Raw genomic sequence first — 16,186 nt, forward strand, 5'->3', positions numbered from 1 at the left:
TATACATTCAATGCTCATATGACAAAAACAAAACATATGGGCTTTTGTATTTAAAACTTATAAAAATAAATAGAAATAAAGATAAAAGGTTACTTGCTAAAAGCGATAGTAAAAACCACATGCAAGGGCTGCGATGATTCCTTAAAGTAGAAAAATTAGTTAGAATCATCATCCTCTTCTACTTTTAACAATGAAAACTATTTGTAACCCTGAACGTCTCTCCACTCAGCTAAGCTCTTGTTCAAAATTCGCATTCCCACATTTATTATAATCTTCGCAGTTCCCATCAATCGCCCAGTGCATAAACACGGATGGAAAAAGAACGAACAAAGAAATAAAATAATACTGTAAATATAACAGAAAATCTCCACACATCTATGAGCAATCACCATGCCATTTGACAACGACCGAGTCACCGCGATCCTGGCCTCAGTGTCGAGCGCCGGCCTCGCCGCCAACGCCACCGGGGCCATCCCAGTCGGCTTCAGACCCACCACGGACTTACTCGTCTCCTTTGGAGCCAAGCAGGTCGACCTGGGGAACTCATTTGTCAAGAGCGAGTGCGCCGAGGCACCAAAGATCTACTTTGAAGCCGAGGATGCGGTGCCCAGCTCGGCGGCCTCAACAACCGCGACGTATACGCTCTTCCTCGTCGATCCCGACGCCCCCTACCCCAACGACAACAAGTTTGCAAACTGGAGGCACTGGGTCGTCACGGGCTTGAGGCCGGCAGCTTCGGGTTCGCATGGTGGCCAAGATGTCGCTTCCGCAGGCACGGCCTTGACCCAGTACCTGGCGCCAGGGCCCAAGGATGAGTGAGTTACCTTGACCCATGCAGACACCCTTTCGATGTTTTTATTTGGGGTGTTTTTGTGGGATAAATTGCTTAAATGAGCTTCTGCTGAAATCCCCACACTGATCGCCTATTCGCAAAGCTCCGAGCCACATCGATACCTGTTCCAGCTCTTCCGTGAGCCTGAAGGGGGCCTCGGACACCTGACCAAAGCCGATATTGGTGGCGAGGAGTTTGTCGAGCGTCGCTCCTTTGACAGTGTTGGCTGGGCTGCCGCTCATGGTCTAGAGCTGGTCGCCGTGAACTGGATGTCGTGTGCCTCTGACGCATGGGTTCGGAATGCGTGAAGCATGATTCCAACTAAATTTGTGATCCTTGGGGGGAAACTTTTAGAGCGATAATTCCGAATTTTAGACTATTTGGAGTTTAGTTTCTTTTGTTGCACATCCTGGGCAAATTGGCTGGCATCGTGTTTGAGGTTCAGGCCAAAGCAAGAGAACACTTGGCGACTTCAACAAGCTGAGAACCCGGTGGAAATGATGGCGTGGAGGGACCAGTACCCCATTCGAGCTTCTTCGTTTCAACACAGTGTGCAGGTTGAATAGACCTAGGGTGCATAGTGAAATTATATGTAATGTTGAAGCTTCGGAAATAAGCATACAGTACAGTGAGACCATCGTTTACAAACGGCCCCTAGGCTGTCCAAGAGTGAACATCCAAGTTAAGAAGATAATAGTGGAGTGGACGACTAGTATTCATCGCCTGTCTGACCGATGGTCATTGTCCGACGGCCTATACCTGAAATCTTCATACCTAGGGGCTAGGCCGTCGCCGAAACGGCCCCCTTGGCCATACCGTCCATACCCAGAATTCCCGCCGCCGCCGCCCCCACCGCCACCGTGCCTGTTACGGCGGCCACCTCCGCCTCGAGGACCACGCCTAGGAGCAGGAGCCTCATACGACTGGGGCGGAAGGGGCTGACGTGATGAACCGTTGCCAGATCCAGCCCCAGCTCTCGCGCCGCCACCCTGACCACCCATTTGACGACGCTCGCGTTCACGGTGTGGCGGGCGAATTCCAACGAACATCTCTGGGCCACGGTCTATGAACTGGTCACTCCGTGTGAAAGAGTAACGGTGGCAATCACGGCCTACGTCGCGATTTGGGTCCTTGGAGACGAAACTGTTGAGGTTGTCGAGTCGCCGGCGCGCGAGATCGGCAGAAACGGGCTGCCAACTGATGGAAGGTGATGTGCGCGTACGCTCGTGAGCATTTCCTCGGGCATCGCCGGCACCGCGTCGACCACCCATGTTTCGAGGACCTGATGGTGCCGATTCTATGCCCGGGTACTGGTTTGCTGGGCCGGTGGGTACAGCACGAGATGCACCGTTCGGGCCTGCTGGCGGTGCCGTTGTTTTTGGCTCTGCAATGGCGACTTGGTGCCTTGCAACCATGACGTCGCCCTCTTTCTGGTATACCACCTCCCACCTAGAGACGTCGCCCCTTCTGCTACTGCCCTCTGCCTTTTCCTTGGCGATCCAGTCACTAACCTGATCTGACGGGATGAAGTCAACCCAAAGCGCTTTTCTGTTCCTCTCGTCTGGCCACACTTTTCCGTGGAGTGCTGTTCGTACACGGGATGCAGCTGCGACAGATTGGAACTGTACGAGAGCATGGGTACGAATACTATCCACCCACAACTGTGACAGTACCGAGCGATCGGGTGCTGCACCAGGACTCATCGCCAGTTCAACAAGATGATCCTCGACAACATCAGCTCGAAGCGGGCGCATAAAGTTACCAATGAACAAACTGTCAGTTGCAGGGTGCAGCGCAGGCTCAACCGAGTCATCCTCGTCTCTTGCGCGAGGGGCGTCATAGTAAAATTGGTCTGTACCCTGTGGTGCGGCATCTTTCGCAGCGTCCTTCATTTCGACATCACCGTCTCCTGACTCTTGCTTATTGGAAGAGATCTGCTCCGTGTCTTGCTGAGCTACCGGCGAATCGGCTCCGTAGTCAACAACATCTTCTTGCTCCATCTTTTGGCTGGACTCCAGGGGTGCTTCACGTGTAGCATCCTTTGTCGTTGGTGCGGTCTGAGGCTCGGCATCCTCCTGCATGGTCACATCTTCACCATCGTGAGTGGCAGGAACAGATTGTGTGAGACCACTGGTGATGGCCTTGCCATCATTGCCACCATTCTCCATTACGTCGCCGTTCTCCTGCCGAAGACGCTTCCTCGGGGTATCATCATTAGGCGGCGGCGGACTGGCTGAGCGACGTTTGCGTTTCTTCTCATCGCCGACTGCATCAGCCGAAGGAGCCGCAGGCGCGTCTGAATTTGCACTTTCATGCGCCTCAGTTGTGGTCTCGTTGGGCAGGTCCTGCGCAGGTCCGGCTTGTTGAGGAGTTTCGGTTTCTTGCACAGCTTCAGGTTGTTCGGATGCGATATCTGTCGACGCATTGGCAGGGGGTGATGGATCATCAGGTTTTGGCGCATCAGCTTCAGATTCCTCATTCAGCTTGGCTTCATCGTCGCTTGTCAGGCGATCTACCAGCTCCTGCTTGAGGCCATTGGTAGCTAGGCCTCTGCGAGTGAGCTCGGCTCTGAGGTCGACAACTTTGTTTTTACTCCAGTCGGTTGTCATGCTGATTTCAGCGAGCCGCGACCAGTATCTTTGTGACACGGCGGTGACCGCAATATGATAGTCGCCGGTGCCGCGCAGTGCACTGTTGGAGATAGGAAGAGTAAAAGTGGCGAGTAGGTAATGGTAGCGATTGACCGGTTACGCAGCCCTGTACGAGGCCACAACAGGAAGTAGGTATCGAATTGAAGGATTATTATCTGTTTGAGAATGTGCTGGAGGGCGACAGCGCGTGGTTGGGTGTAGAGGGTAATCCAAGGGAGTGCCCGACTGGCCGAGAATAGCGGCAGATCTTGAATTCTTGGGTTCTAGCGCGACGCGAATGCTTTTGTTGCGTCTGCCAAAATTTCTCGACACAACGGTCTGAGCTCAAACGAGATGTGGGGCTAGAGCCTAGAGGTGCCAGTAACAAGGCGAGGACGGAGCTAACAACGCAAACAAGGCTAGGTAGTGGAGAGATGCAGTTTCGACCACGTGATCTGGTGACTAATGTCAGGGATGCTATGACAGATGCATTATTCCAATTGGCAGCTTGGTTTCTTGCATTCACCCATCGACAGTATGTGTAACTATTGCCATCTAAGGTACCTAACCTAAGTATGCTGACACTCGTGATGGAGAAATCTTCAATCACCACCTTCATCAAATCAAACATGAAGCCAAAGTTATTCGTGACTCATTCATGTTTGGACAATGCGAGCTGTCGTCTTGCTTTGACTTTTGATTGATGGATTGCAAGCCCAAAAGCCTTCCTTTGCTTTGTGCTCCAGGCTGCAAGCGGCTTCTGGCTCCATCTTCCGCAAACGGCAAGAACCAAATACTCCCCAGGCTTGCCATGTTCTTTGATCGCCGCCATTGTATTCTACTACCGAGTCCGTCCTCGGCCTCCGGATTTACTTGATTGTCATTGTTCCCCGCTGCCGTAACCATCCTTGGTTTCAATATACAAATGCCTCGAGTGCTTCAATTCCCTTTCCCGAATTTTCGCATGTGACTTTGCCAGTTGACTTTTGTTCTTCACCGATCCTCTACCAGTCTAGTTTTTAGAACATCACATTTGCATCAAATCTTTCTACCAACTCTGGTCGGATCTTCCCAAGACCTTTACAAAAATTTCGTTCCTCAGCAAGCCAGAACGTTGAAGACCAAATTTGGTTGACAACAGTACCTTTCCCACAATCAGCACTCTACCTTACTCATCTTCTCTATCTGTTGTCTCAGCGAGAAACAAAGGGAAAAGGCAGTGATGCCGTTCCGCGACTTTTTCATTAGCCGTCCTGGCGTCCTTAGTGGCAGGATATCCAAACCATACGTCCCAACTCAGGGACGCCAGCTCAGCACTCCGCGTGTGGAAAAGCCGAACTTTCCAACCGAGCCCCAAGTCACCACCGAAGAACCTCGCCAAAAAATACGGGTAAAGATTGAACCCGTAGATGACTGCAACGGAGACTACGAACCCAGGACAGGAGTCGTGGGCTTGTCTTTCCACGATGACAGCGACGATGACAACAAAGAGTTCATTTTGCCATCCATTGAGCGATCTCCAAGTCCAGCATTTCCATACCCTTTCACAAAAAAAGAAGAGCCCTCTTCGTTTTTCAGTTTGATCAACGGGCTAAGGGGAGGAAGTGGTAGAGGTACACCGGCAAAGAAGAAGGAGACGCCGCGCAAGGTGACGCCGCCTCGCAAGGCCACTCGTCCAAGCACAGGTCCTGTGGTGTCACTAGACAGTGCCGTTACTTTCCCTGCGGCGTATAACAACAGTCTCGAGTGGAGCATCCCGAAGGATGTAGAAGACGCCTATAAGGAGCTGAAAGACGCCAACAAAGATTCCTCAAAATGGACTGCTTCTGAGGCCGAGCTGCACAAACTCTTGGCGCTAAGAGGCTATCACCCGCTTTTACCGGGTCAGTGGAAACGAGACTTTTATGGATACAATCTGGATGAAGTCCTTTTCGCACCATCTGATTGCCAATTACCAACTGCTCTCCGCAATGTTTCCACTGCGAACGCTTCCCAGTTTAGAGGTAAGTGTGTTGGTTCAACAGAGATTTCCTGCGTAGTGCACTTGAGCTGACCGTTCTGTTTTTATATTGTCTAGCTACGAAAGCACTGACGGGAATTTTCGCACTGTCGTCCCGCGTTGCAGACGAGCTCAAGCTTAGCACAAAGGGTGGTGACAAAGCAGCCAAACTCATCGAGGCTGAAATTCGCCAGTACCTGACCTGGGCCGAGAAAGACGCAGGGCTTGAGAGCATTGAGTATCCAACCAATGTTGGCGTTTATCGAGTTTATGAAACCGAGCGCAGCTTGGATGTACTTGTCGATGAAATGGATGGTCTAATGCACGAATGGACAGCTGGCTACATCGAATGGTATAGCCGGAGAAGCATCAAAAACGTCCCTCAAACCCTCTTCGGCCTGTTCATCCTGCAACATCTTGTTCTCGTCTTGACAAACGACGTGAGGAAGCCGGCTAATCCAGCACGTTGCATGGCACAGCTTGACCTTTCACGATCAGACAACCGATGGCTCGACCATGCTCTGAATCTGGCAATTCCTATCAATATGGCCCGGGACATTAAGCTATTCGAGGTCGTGGGAAACTCCATGTTTAACCCGATCCCTGCTGTGACTGGCCCTGATCCAGATGCTTAATCAACTTAAGCTAAGAGGCAATGCTACGCAAGTTTGGATCCCTCGCGTGGCTTCTGCGGTTTCTCTTCTACATGCGTTTTTTTCTAGCATTTTGTTTCATATTTGTCTTTAATACTCTTTTTTCCTTCTTTTTTTCTTTTTCGATTTGACATCGACCTCGTTGTATGTTCTATCAGATTTCCATGTTATTTGATTTTTTTCTTTCCCCCTCCCTTTTGATACCCGAATCATAATTTAGTTTCCCATAGAATGGTCTTGTCGGCCGAACCGCATTGCAGGGCCAGTATTACAAAATGTTTACACACTGATTACCTTGTTAGTCGCGCGTACCATTATACCCAAATAGATTTCTCAGTTGAGATTAGTTTTCCTTTGACAGCTAGTGACCCCTCGTATGCTTTCCCTCCAATCCAGCCAGCCTTTGACACTGAAACGGAACCAGTACTCCTCACCGTGGATGTAATTGAGAGAGGAAGAAATCGTCTGATATTTTCCGATCAAGCCGGCATTTATATACCACACAATTACTTCGTAAATTTTGTCCAGTGCAAAGATGGCAATCTTGAATCATGAAATAAGGATATGAGTCAACAAATATTACAATCAGACGGTTGTCATGCATATTTAGGTACCGGCTTTACTATTCATCGGATGTGCCCGATGATCGGATGGTTGGTCGTGAGATCAATCGAAAGATAACGACAAGATAATAAGGCTTGGCGTCTGCATCCCGTCCGGCTTCTACCCTTGTCCTTCCCCGTGCGTCAAAGCTATGCGAGAGGGTGGAGCGCGGGTTCGAGGTACGTGAAGAAACATTGTAATGTAGTAGGTCGTACGTAGCAATACCAAGTTAAATCAACGTAATAATAATGATTTAGACTTTGTCGGCAGGTGAATGTCTCATCAAACAAGCGTTGGCATAGTAATTTACTCCAGACCGTCATTTGTCACAAATCTCGATACCTTGTACATGGCCTCCTTGTATCTATCTACCTACCCAGGTATCTCGACTTTCTGACTGCTCGGTGTGGAGGGGAATATAAAAAAGGCTAGACTCAAGGTGTAAGTAGTCCTGTCCTTGCAGAGTGAGAATGTCAGCCGCACTGGATATTTCCATTGGTGCCCGGCGCTATAGGCTAGAAAGACTAACTAAGTCATAACCGTATGTAGTTTAACATTTCAAAGGACGCACGCAAACTACTATAGTCGCCTCCGCTTTTTCATGGGGTCCTTTTTTTCTTTTTCTTTCTTGCCTTGGGCCTTGCTCTCCTGCTCAGTTACACCCAGGAGGAAACCCACCCATCCGACTACTGCGCAATCACTTACTCGTTAGATCCGAGTTGGCAGCATGAGGATAGATCCGAGATAGGAGGGGCCAGGCTTGGGAAAATCAGCCAGAGAAGAAATAAAACAGCGGGTCTCGGATGCTAAAATGCCACCTTGGGAAATACCAAGGAAGAGCGTAGTGGGGAGGGGTCCTTGTCACTCCATTCAGGGCGTCACCCCACGCGCACACCGCTAAGCAATACATTACATTTGCATGTCGTCTCATTGGTCAGTTTCTTTCGAAATTCCGCTGCAAGTGCGGGCAACCACAACGGGTCAAGCGAGAGACAAGTTCTGTTCTGGATGAAGAAGGAAATAAATGGCAGAATCGGAAACTGTGCAAGATTCTCTTATCCAAGATTAAAAAAAAAAGTTGAAAATTTTTTAGCATTCGATCGTTTGCCTAAAGTATCGGGGAACTTACTTCTGTTGGTGAGGTAGTCAGTCAGTTGGGTTTTGACAAGCAAACGGATGATCGAAAAGTTGGGCAATCCAGTGGATCTGGTTGGCATACCGTTTTAAATCCGGGGCGTCATCTCGTCAACTCAACGTGGGCTGCGGCTGGGACGGTCCCTCCTCCCCTAATGGTGGCTTGCGTATTCCTACCTACATTGCCTCCATACCATTATTCTTGACTTTATTCCCAGGGTTTGATGTCTTAACAAGAACCCCGAGCCCAAAAAAACAACAAAAAAACAATAAAAACAAAACAAAAGTCTACTTCTATCGCCACTTGCGGCCCGCGAATACGTACGTCCTGATTGATTTACAAACCTAGTTGCATTGCGGTACTCCGTACATGCATACAAAGTTTAAATCCATCAAACCCATGTCTAAGCTGCAGACTACTCCGCCACAATAACATCTCTTCGGCTTACTTTCCTGGATTGTGTCACCAGTACCGTCTCTACGATCCCACTTCCGATAATCTTCAGCATTTGTCAGTGGGATCCCATCCGACGGTACTCCCATCGAACCTTACACCCCTACCGTATCCGGCGTCCAGCTCGTCTTGGTGTTTGGCCATCGAAGTCGCTTCGACCCAGAACCGTCTGTGCGGATTTTCCCGAACTCTACCAGCAGGAAAACCGGTCAAGGTCGCAGCCTTGCGCTTATCTTGTCAATCTGTACCTGGAGAGCATCTGTCAACGGTCGACCGTAGGCAATCACTAGCACACGCATCGGCCTAAGCGCCGCCCGCACTGTCTTTGGGCTGTCAAACAGTCCCTATAGCGCCTAGGACGGCTACACAAATCTTCCCGACACGGCGAATCTCGATCTTTCTCCTGAACGAACCCGAAATTGTCAATACCCCATAAGTGTGCTGCGTCGTATCAAGACGAATACACGTCCCTCGAGGCCCTCTTGGTCGATATCGAAGCCCATGGGACGGGCTTCCCTGACGTCGACTCACGAGTAGCGCGGAACGTGCACTCTTGAGCCTCAGGGGGGAAATAGTTTTGAACATCGAAACTTCACCGGGCTCCAACATGGCCATCAGCGACAGCACTAGTGCGCCAGGAAATCCACACGATCGAGAAGCCGCAGCACAAGGCCGGACTGCCCTTCCAACCAGACCAACGATTCCAACCAAGAGCCTAAGCGCAACAAGCTCATCCCACGGTCGATGCTCACCTCCGTCACAGGAGGGAGACGTTATGGAGACAAGTTTGCACAGATCACCTTCCTCGGGCAGGGATCAAAAGAGTGCGCAAAGTTCAGGGTTGGCTCACCCGCCAAGCCCGGCATCACTGGCCAACGATGCCGCGTCTGATGCCGGAACGGATGTCATGTCCGTGGCCAGCAATCAGACACCGTCCGGGCAGGTTTGCAGGTAGGTCATGAAAGTTTGGGCCTTCAAGCCTATGGAGTTGTGCTAATTGGAGCCATATAGCAATTGTGGAACCACTCAGACACCGCTGTGGAGGAGGTCACCACAAGGAGCGACCATATGCAACGCATGCGGCTTGTACCTGAAGGCGCGAAACGCTGCGAGGCCTACAAACCTGAAGCGGCCGCTCAATGTCGTCGCAAGTGGGACACCAAGGGCTGCGGATAAATCTGCCGGAAAGGGGGCCCAGCCAGGCTCCTCCAACGTTACCGGGGCGACGTATGTCACGGCGGAACACACACCCAGCGGCAGCTGCCCCGGTGGAGGCCGATGCAATGGTACTGGCGGGGCTGAGGGGTGCAGCGGCTGTCCTGCATACAACAACAGGATAGCAAAGAGTGCCAGCTTGAATGTCGCTTCCGGCTCGTGCGCAAGCCAGCAGGCTACTGAGGATCCAAACGCGGTCGATATGACGGCTCTGCGAATCCAGACCCAAAACACCACCGTAGTGATTGCGTGCCAGAACTGTGGAACAACCATCACGCCTCTTTGGCGACGTGACGAAGCTGGCCATACGATATGCAACGCATGTGGTAAGTGAATCTCCTGGAGCTTGCAAGTAGCTGGAGGACAGGTATTGATTTGAATATCATAGGGCTTTACTACAAGCTCCACGGCGTTCATCGACCAGTCACGATGAAGAAAGCTGTAATCAAACGGAGGAAGAGAGTCCTACCGGCATCGCAACAGGGCTCACCGGCCCCAGTGGATGGTGCTAGCCCTAGTCGGGAAGATGGCGCGTCGCCTTCACCTCAACCAGAAACACCACTCGAGCGCGGATCAATCAACGCAGATGGGTCCGTCAACCTGGGTTTGCGACGCCGCGCGAATGACAACATGCAGCTGGTACCAGAGAGCGTCTTGCGACAAAATACACAACATTCAGGCGCACCTAGAGGTGACCTCGCGCAGTACCACGTCACGAGCTCTCGGCCTTCGGAACACCGACTACCTCCGCTCAACCCAGTACCAAGCCCGGTCGACAGGCAGCCGTCGTTGTCTCCCGGCTCTTTTATAGGCTCGTCTAACCGCAAACGATCTTTGTCTGCGGCCGAAGAAGGCGCCCAAGCGCAAGGTGGTGGGGATGACTCTGGCTCCTCGAAACGTCTCTCGTCGATCAACTCGTTATTGAGCGGCCCGCTATCCACGGGTGATGAACTGCCACCAATGGACCAGTCGAGGAGAATGATGCCGATAGCCGCCATGACAACCCCACAGAGCGAAGGTGGCTACACAGGGGAACGCGACAAGGCCGGCCGGAGGGCTGAGCTCGAACGGGAGGCGGAAAGAATGAGACAGATGCTTGCGGCCAAGGAGCGCGAGCTAGCAGAACTCCAGTAAGACGGTTGTGGCATATCTCAGCGGGCGCTTCAAAGTGAGGGAGTCTCGCGGCTTTTGGTTTTTTTTTTTTTTTTTTTTTTTTTGGAGCGTTGAGAGATGTAGATACTGAGCTGCAAAAGCAACATGTGCCTGTGTGTGTTTATGAAATAGGACTTGTGTAACGAGAATCATGAAGAAACGAAACGAGAAATCAGGAGGATGGGCGCAAGAAAAAAAAAATAGTTTGTTTGTAGTCTGCTTAACTTGAGCAAAGGGTCAGGAGCACGCGGCAGTGTGTGTGCTCACTTTGGAAACTAAAGTTTGCTGCAGACATTGATTCAGTACATGCTTATATTTCTGCTTATGCTGTTTGGCAAAAGACATTGGCGATCAAAGTGCTGCACTTGGAATGACGAATATTCAACATATATGTATGCATTCAAGATCAAGCTTTTATGTTGTCACCTCAACATATATCACGTAACAAACAACCTCTGAATCACTTTCCCGTACCGTTTTCTACCCACCTTGCCCCCTTTCTTTTAAACCACACTGCAACACGCGCAGCTCTGAAATCGAAAACCGATTACTGTACATTCCTACCATGGCCATATCCAGGTGACGGGGGCTGACTCAAGGGAGACACGGCATCCCACCAGAGGTCCCCGGCCGTGACGTGGCCCGCACCACTGGCTCTTGGACGGTCCCAGCGATAGTGCTGCCCCCAAGCGCGGAGGTCATCGTGGTCCGCCTCGCTCACGTTATCTGGCACGTCGGCAAAGGCCTCGGCGGCTCGCGCCACAACGGACCTGGGGTTCTCCCTCTCGAGGTCCCGGCAGAACGACACGAGCTGCACCGAGGGCGGTCTCCTGCCGCAAGGGCGGGGATTGTCTTCGTAACCGAGAGCGTCCCGGGCCATCTGTTGACTGCTCCGGCTCTGAAGCTGTGAGATGGGAGCCGGGGAGTCGACGCGCGGCTGCACGTTGTACTGCTGCGGCTGCGAGTCGGCTAGCAGGTTGGGGCTGAGAGGGTCGGCTGTAGGCCCGCACCCGCTCGTGTCGACTTGGTAAAGTATGCTGCTGTACGAAATCTGGCCAGTGGCATGGTCGGTTTGGTTGAGGGCGGTGGCCGAGCTGTAGCCTTCGCGAGAGCTTGGCGAGGCCGGGATCAACGTCTTGGGTGCATCGACGCAGTCCTCAGCATGCCTTTCAGAAGCAGGAGTTAGTTTATACTCCCTGATGAACAGTGAGTGGATGTTGAACACGCAGTTGGTTGGCTTACCACTCTGTGACACTGGAGCCTCGCGTAGCTGCACAAGATGTGCATTGTCCAGAGCTGAAAGAATCGGAATCCTTGCGAGGGGCCTCCATGATGATAAGGCTGGGGAGATAGTTGGTGTACGGGGGTCGGGGTATATTATCGTACTTTGTGTGGAAGTTTTCAACGTGTACTTGGGAAACGAGGTTTGGGGTTCCGATGTTTGCTTCAAAAGTCAACACCGAATCTTGAGCGAGGGTGGCATCTTGAAATGCCAGTCTTTATATGACCTACCTACCGATAGCCATCCTGGCAAGAGACGAATGTGTTATATACATCAGCGCACTCCAGGCTGCGAAAAAGTGGCTTCGAACAGGGGCTTACATGTTAATCATGTTTGGGGTCTGGAAGCATCACTGATTCTTCTGTTGCAGCAACACACAAATGACAGCACGAGGGCCGCAGGAAGCATGACCGAAAAGCATATATCGGCGATCAATAGAGATTGTGGTTGCCCGCCGTCACTGTTGTCTTCAAGCGCTTAAGAGGCTTGGTATAGGCTGACAACCAAATCACTACATCAACCAACCATCCCTTTGGATGATCAGGTAGTATCGGCGAATTGATCCCACGTGGAATCTACACACAAGTCGCTGGAGCCTCACAAAGCCAGCAAATGTTTAAGGCGGAGCGTCATCCCGACGCATAAGAAAGGGGTCGACGCGGGGGGTCGGAGATCGATTGCGGCTCAAATCTGTCAAATTTTTGTACTCCTGAGAAGCCCGAAAGCTGCGATGGGGGCCGAAAGAGCCCGTCCAGAATCTGCTCCTGTCTGGATCCCATTGAATATGGTTGTTCGATAAGCACCCAGATGATTCTAAACGGCGACCCTTTTGGCTGGGCTGCATAATATTGAACCATTCCGAGAGAACGGCAAGCAAACATGCATCAACTTCACCGGTTGGGGGCCAGTAGCTGACGCCTAGGACCACATTTTTTCGGGGTATTCGAATACGAAATATCGAATCAGCTTGATGATGTGAGATCCGGCGGTTCCCACAGCCACGTGCGTCGTCACCCCCAATGCGACGTGGTGATCGTACCACAGCCCCGGGGAGGTAGGTAGTATTCATGTAGATACCGTAGTTAGTCTCGGGGTTGTGTGTCGCATCGTGCCGGATTTGTGCATCACCAGCTTTCATCGAATCCTCATCGACTCTTTCCCCCCTTCGGAACCGGATATGAAAGAAGAATACCGATGATAGATCAGAGCTCATCGCACGGCCGAATGCAACGGTGATTTTTGGTTTAGCTGTAACGTTACGATTCCTTTTGAGATTGGTACAGTTCACCGCTCAGAAACATGTATGATGTTGACGATGTTGACACCTCCCCGTCGCGTCAGCACCTTTCGCTCGAGCCAAGAATAGAAGGCAGGTCAGTGTCAAAAACTGCTTCGACATCAAAGGAGCGGATGCGACGGGCGTTGAGCTAAACTTCTTTGTACGAAGTACATCATACCACTTAGGAATGCAGCGCATTTCAGTATGAGCTACTGCCTCTGGATTTTATAGACCGCCTAGACCCAGAAGTAATTCATATCTGTCAATTTGTTGGCTTAGAGTTTGAGACAAAAAAAAAGAATAAGAAGATCAAGGCATGCGAGGGGGAAAATATATATTTTGGATAGTTCAGACGAGGAAAATCGGACTAAACCTACCTAGCATACGATTTAAATTGATTTAGTTGACGAGATGCACCAAGCAAAAACACTTTGGCCTGGCCTTTGACATATGAATGAATCCAGGGTTAGGGCCTGACCCCGCCGTTTCCATGGGTTTGTTTACTTTCGTCGGTTTGTGTCGGCGCGTCCACAATTTCCAAAGCTTTGAACCCAATTGATCTTCACCATTCGAATCGCAACCACACTGCTTCCCATTCTGCCAGTGTATACCTACCTTACCTACCTTGTCTACCTACCTTGCTTTTGCTTGCGCGGGCCCGCTAATGCCGACATCCCTGCCCCCCTTTCAGACAAACAAACTTCATTTATCGATTCGGGCTGCACTACAACCAAGGTCGCGACGCGACGACTTGCGCCAGCACCGGACAAACCGACACACCCCGGACAAAACCCTCTGCTGCCTCATGATCTATGTCTAAAGCGACGTCCAAGCAAAGTTTACTGGGCTTGGTGGATTCCGACTCGGACGACGACCTTGGAGCGAGCTTTGCCTCCATTGAGAACCACGGATCTGTTTTGAAGAAGATATCAGCAAAGAAAATGCCTCCCAAGAAAGCCGCAGGCCGCCCGGCAGCCAGCAAGGTCACCAAGAAGCCTGCAAAGGCAACGACGAGTCGCGCTAGTGACCGACTCGCCGCCGCCGTGGAAGCTGCTATCGAAGATCCCGATGCGCCCATGACAACGAAACCTGGTGCAGACGCCCCAAAGAGGGGCCGCAAGGCCACGGCGGTGAAGGCCGACGACGCTGTGATACCTGTGTCACCGCCTAGTAGCGGGGCAGCAAAAGGCAAGGTTGCCCGAGGGCGACCAAAGGCTGCAGCAACTGCGAAAAAGAACGCCAAGGATCAGGATGCGCCCGAAGAGGTCCCCCAGACTACCACATCTGCACCTGCGAGGAGGGGTAGGAAGCCGGCCGCCAAGGCGCAGACCGTCGATGTCGAAGAGACTCTAGAGATTCCCGAAACACAGCAACCGCAGGATGCCATGGATGTTGACGAGGACACGGGAGTGGAGCAGGAAGAGGTCACAGCTATGGACGACCTGACCGCCGTATCACCCGTTGGTTCACCGCCTGGTAGGGCCTTGCCGTTGAGCATGTCGTCACCCGGAAAGGTCAGGAGCCGGCCGACTGTTCCGACAGATGTCGATGAGAGCGACTCATCATTACGACGACGGCTGGGAGACCTTAACAAGAAGTATGACGCTTTGGAAACAAAGTATCGTGACTTGCGAGAAATCGGGGTGAAGGAAGCCGAGCGCACGTTTGACCGTTACAAGAAGCAGAGTGAAGACCGGGCAAAGAGTGAGTACCGTGTCCGCAGTTGCTATATGAGAGGGGGGTCGTGACTTGACGGGAGTGCTAACATCGCATAGCTGCCGCCGATCTGATTGCAAAACTTAAAGATGAGCTTGCTGCCCAAAAAGATCTCGCAAGGGAGGGCCAGAGGTATAAGAAAGATCTTGAGGCGAAGAATGCAGAGGCCATTTCCCTAGCGGGCCAAGTGCAAGCCATGGAGAATGCTTTGGCAGAAGCCAGGAAAGAAATCAAAACGCTAGCCACGAGGCTGTCGGCGTCTAGAACTGTTGAGGTGCCGCACAGTATGAAAGCTCCTCCGGGAAGCGCTCTCAAGACTGGAGCTGGAGTGGGCTCTGCTGCGGCTCGGGCTGCTGCCAGCGCCGAAGCTATGCAGGTTGCACAGGCTGCGCAGATGAAGGAGGACCTGTACGGTGACCTTACTGGCCTAATAATTCGGGGTGTCAAGAGGAGCGAGGATGAGGATGTGTTTGACTGCATACAGACTGGTCGGAATGGAAGTAAGTCGCACTTTGAGCCGTTCCACATGAGATTTCCTTATAGACTACTAACCAATTTATCTCTGCAGCATTGCACTTTAAGCTGTCAATCGGCAATGACATGTCCGCAGAAAACTACGATGAGGTGCAATTTATGTACATGCCACAGCTCGACCCAAGTCGAGATAGGGCACTCATTGACATGTTACCAGACTACTTGGTGGAGGAGATCAGCTTTCCGAGGCCTCATGCTGCAAAATTCTATTCAAGGGTCATGCGGTCTTTAACGGAGCGTGTGGATCAGGGGGAATAAAATAATATGCCATCAGCAGAGCTTTCAAGTAATTGGAAGAGCGCTGATCTTTTGCATAATGTTTGTTTAGTTTGAGATGACAGGACCTGGATGAAGCGGTATGAATAACATGCGCGGGAGTTTGGGGCGTCAGATGTTTAGTTCTTCGTTTCCTGTCTGTGGATTCCTTTGGTCCGCGTATATACCATTTTCCCTACTTTTTTTTTTTTTTTTTTTTTTTTTTTTTCTTTCCCGGTTGGATCTTATGAAATACCCATCTGTTGAATTGTATTGCTTATTACTAAATTGTTTATTAAATCGTTCCCATTCTTTAGCGCATGGTCAAGTCGTGGATGGGCTGAAAATATTTTGCGGCGGGCATTCTGAGCTACTGAATACCTTAACCCCTTCGCCGTTCCCTTGATGGCCAGACCAACCCCTGCCAATGGACGTACGGGAAGGGCGG

General features: G+C 51.3%; 6 protein-coding genes across 6 annotated transcripts; 4 read left to right on the forward strand and 2 right to left on the reverse strand.

Moving 5' to 3' along the window:
- The first annotated feature begins 208 nt into the window (after positions 1–208).
- PgNI_03640 (uncharacterized protein) lies at positions 209–1,669 on the forward strand. Its single transcript, XM_031123694.1, has 2 exons — positions 209–815; positions 936–1,669. Exons 1-2 carry the CDS (start codon positions 391–393, stop codon positions 1,138–1,140), a joined length of 630 nt encoding a protein of 209 aa, XP_030983550.1. The 5' UTR covers positions 209–390; the 3' UTR covers positions 1,141–1,669.
- On the reverse strand, positions 1,549–3,441 carry PgNI_03641 (uncharacterized protein; the record flags this gene model as incomplete). The annotated part of the gene is made up of 1 exon (XM_031123695.1): positions 1,549–3,441. One exon carries the CDS (start codon positions 3,439–3,441, stop codon positions 1,549–1,551), a length of 1,893 nt encoding a protein of 630 aa, XP_030983551.1.
- Positions 3,442–4,684: 1,243 nt separating this feature from the next.
- PgNI_03642 (uncharacterized protein) lies at positions 4,685–6,530 on the forward strand (the record flags this gene model as incomplete). The annotated part of the gene is made up of 2 exons (XM_031123696.1): positions 4,685–5,465; positions 5,540–6,530. 2 exons carry the CDS (start codon positions 4,685–4,687, stop codon positions 6,094–6,096), a joined length of 1,338 nt encoding a protein of 445 aa, XP_030983552.1. The 3' UTR covers positions 6,097–6,530.
- A 1,832-nt stretch (positions 6,531–8,362) lies between these two features.
- PgNI_03643 (uncharacterized protein) lies at positions 8,363–10,737 on the forward strand. Its single transcript, XM_031123697.1, has 3 exons — positions 8,363–9,256; positions 9,317–9,846; positions 9,909–10,737. Exons 1-3 carry the CDS (start codon positions 8,913–8,915, stop codon positions 10,652–10,654), a joined length of 1,620 nt encoding a protein of 539 aa, XP_030983553.1. The 5' UTR covers positions 8,363–8,912; the 3' UTR covers positions 10,655–10,737.
- Positions 10,738–11,050: 313 nt separating this feature from the next.
- On the reverse strand, positions 11,051–12,257 carry PgNI_03644 (uncharacterized protein). Its single transcript, XM_031123698.1, has 2 exons — positions 11,915–12,257; positions 11,051–11,838 (listed from the first exon to the last, which is right to left on the reverse strand). Exons 1-2 carry the CDS (start codon positions 12,001–12,003, stop codon positions 11,220–11,222), a joined length of 708 nt encoding a protein of 235 aa, XP_030983546.1. The 5' UTR covers positions 12,004–12,257; the 3' UTR covers positions 11,051–11,219.
- A 1,573-nt stretch (positions 12,258–13,830) lies between these two features.
- On the forward strand, positions 13,831–15,992 carry PgNI_03645 (uncharacterized protein). The gene is made up of 3 exons (XM_031123699.1): positions 13,831–14,937; positions 15,009–15,449; positions 15,518–15,992. The coding sequence occupies exons 1-3, from the start codon at positions 14,046–14,048 to the stop codon at positions 15,739–15,741; spliced, it is 1,557 nt and encodes a 518-aa protein (XP_030983547.1). The 5' UTR covers positions 13,831–14,045; the 3' UTR covers positions 15,742–15,992.
- Positions 15,993–16,186: the final 194 nt, after the last annotated feature.

This window comes from Pyricularia grisea (assembly GCF_004355905.1).
Source record: "Pyricularia grisea strain NI907 chromosome Unknown Pyricularia_grisea_NI907_Scaffold_2, whole genome shotgun sequence".
NCBI lineage: Eukaryota > Fungi > Ascomycota > Sordariomycetes > Magnaporthales > Pyriculariaceae > Pyricularia > Pyricularia grisea.

Bases quoted from the DNA above. Each gene is read 5' to 3' on its own strand.
- PgNI_03640 (XM_031123694.1), top strand. From the start codon at position 391: ATGCCATTTGACAACGACCGAGTCACCGCGATCCTGGCCTCAGTGTCG. The intron at 816-935 runs GTGAGTTACCTT...CTATTCGCAAAG, and splicing joins GCGCCAGGGCCCAAGGATGA to CTCCGAGCCACATCGATACC.
- PgNI_03643 (XM_031123697.1), top strand. From the start codon at position 8,913: ATGGCCATCAGCGACAGCACTAGTGCGCCAGGAAATCCACACGATCGA. The intron at 9,257-9,316 runs GTAGGTCATGAA...GGAGCCATATAG, and splicing joins CCGTCCGGGCAGGTTTGCAG to CAATTGTGGAACCACTCAGA. The intron at 9,847-9,908 runs GTAAGTGAATCT...TGAATATCATAG, and splicing joins TACGATATGCAACGCATGTG to GGCTTTACTACAAGCTCCAC.
- PgNI_03644 (XM_031123698.1), bottom strand. From the start codon at position 12,003: ATGGAGGCCCCTCGCAAGGATTCCGATTCTTTCAGCTCTGGACAATGC. The intron at 11,839-11,914 runs GTAAGCCAACCA...TGCTTCTGAAAG, and splicing joins GGCTCCAGTGTCACAGAGTG to GCATGCTGAGGACTGCGTCG.
- PgNI_03645 (XM_031123699.1), top strand. From the start codon at position 14,046: ATGTCTAAAGCGACGTCCAAGCAAAGTTTACTGGGCTTGGTGGATTCC. The intron at 14,938-15,008 runs GTGAGTACCGTG...AACATCGCATAG, and splicing joins GAGTGAAGACCGGGCAAAGA to CTGCCGCCGATCTGATTGCA. The intron at 15,450-15,517 runs GTAAGTCGCACT...TTATCTCTGCAG, and splicing joins ACAGACTGGTCGGAATGGAA to CATTGCACTTTAAGCTGTCA.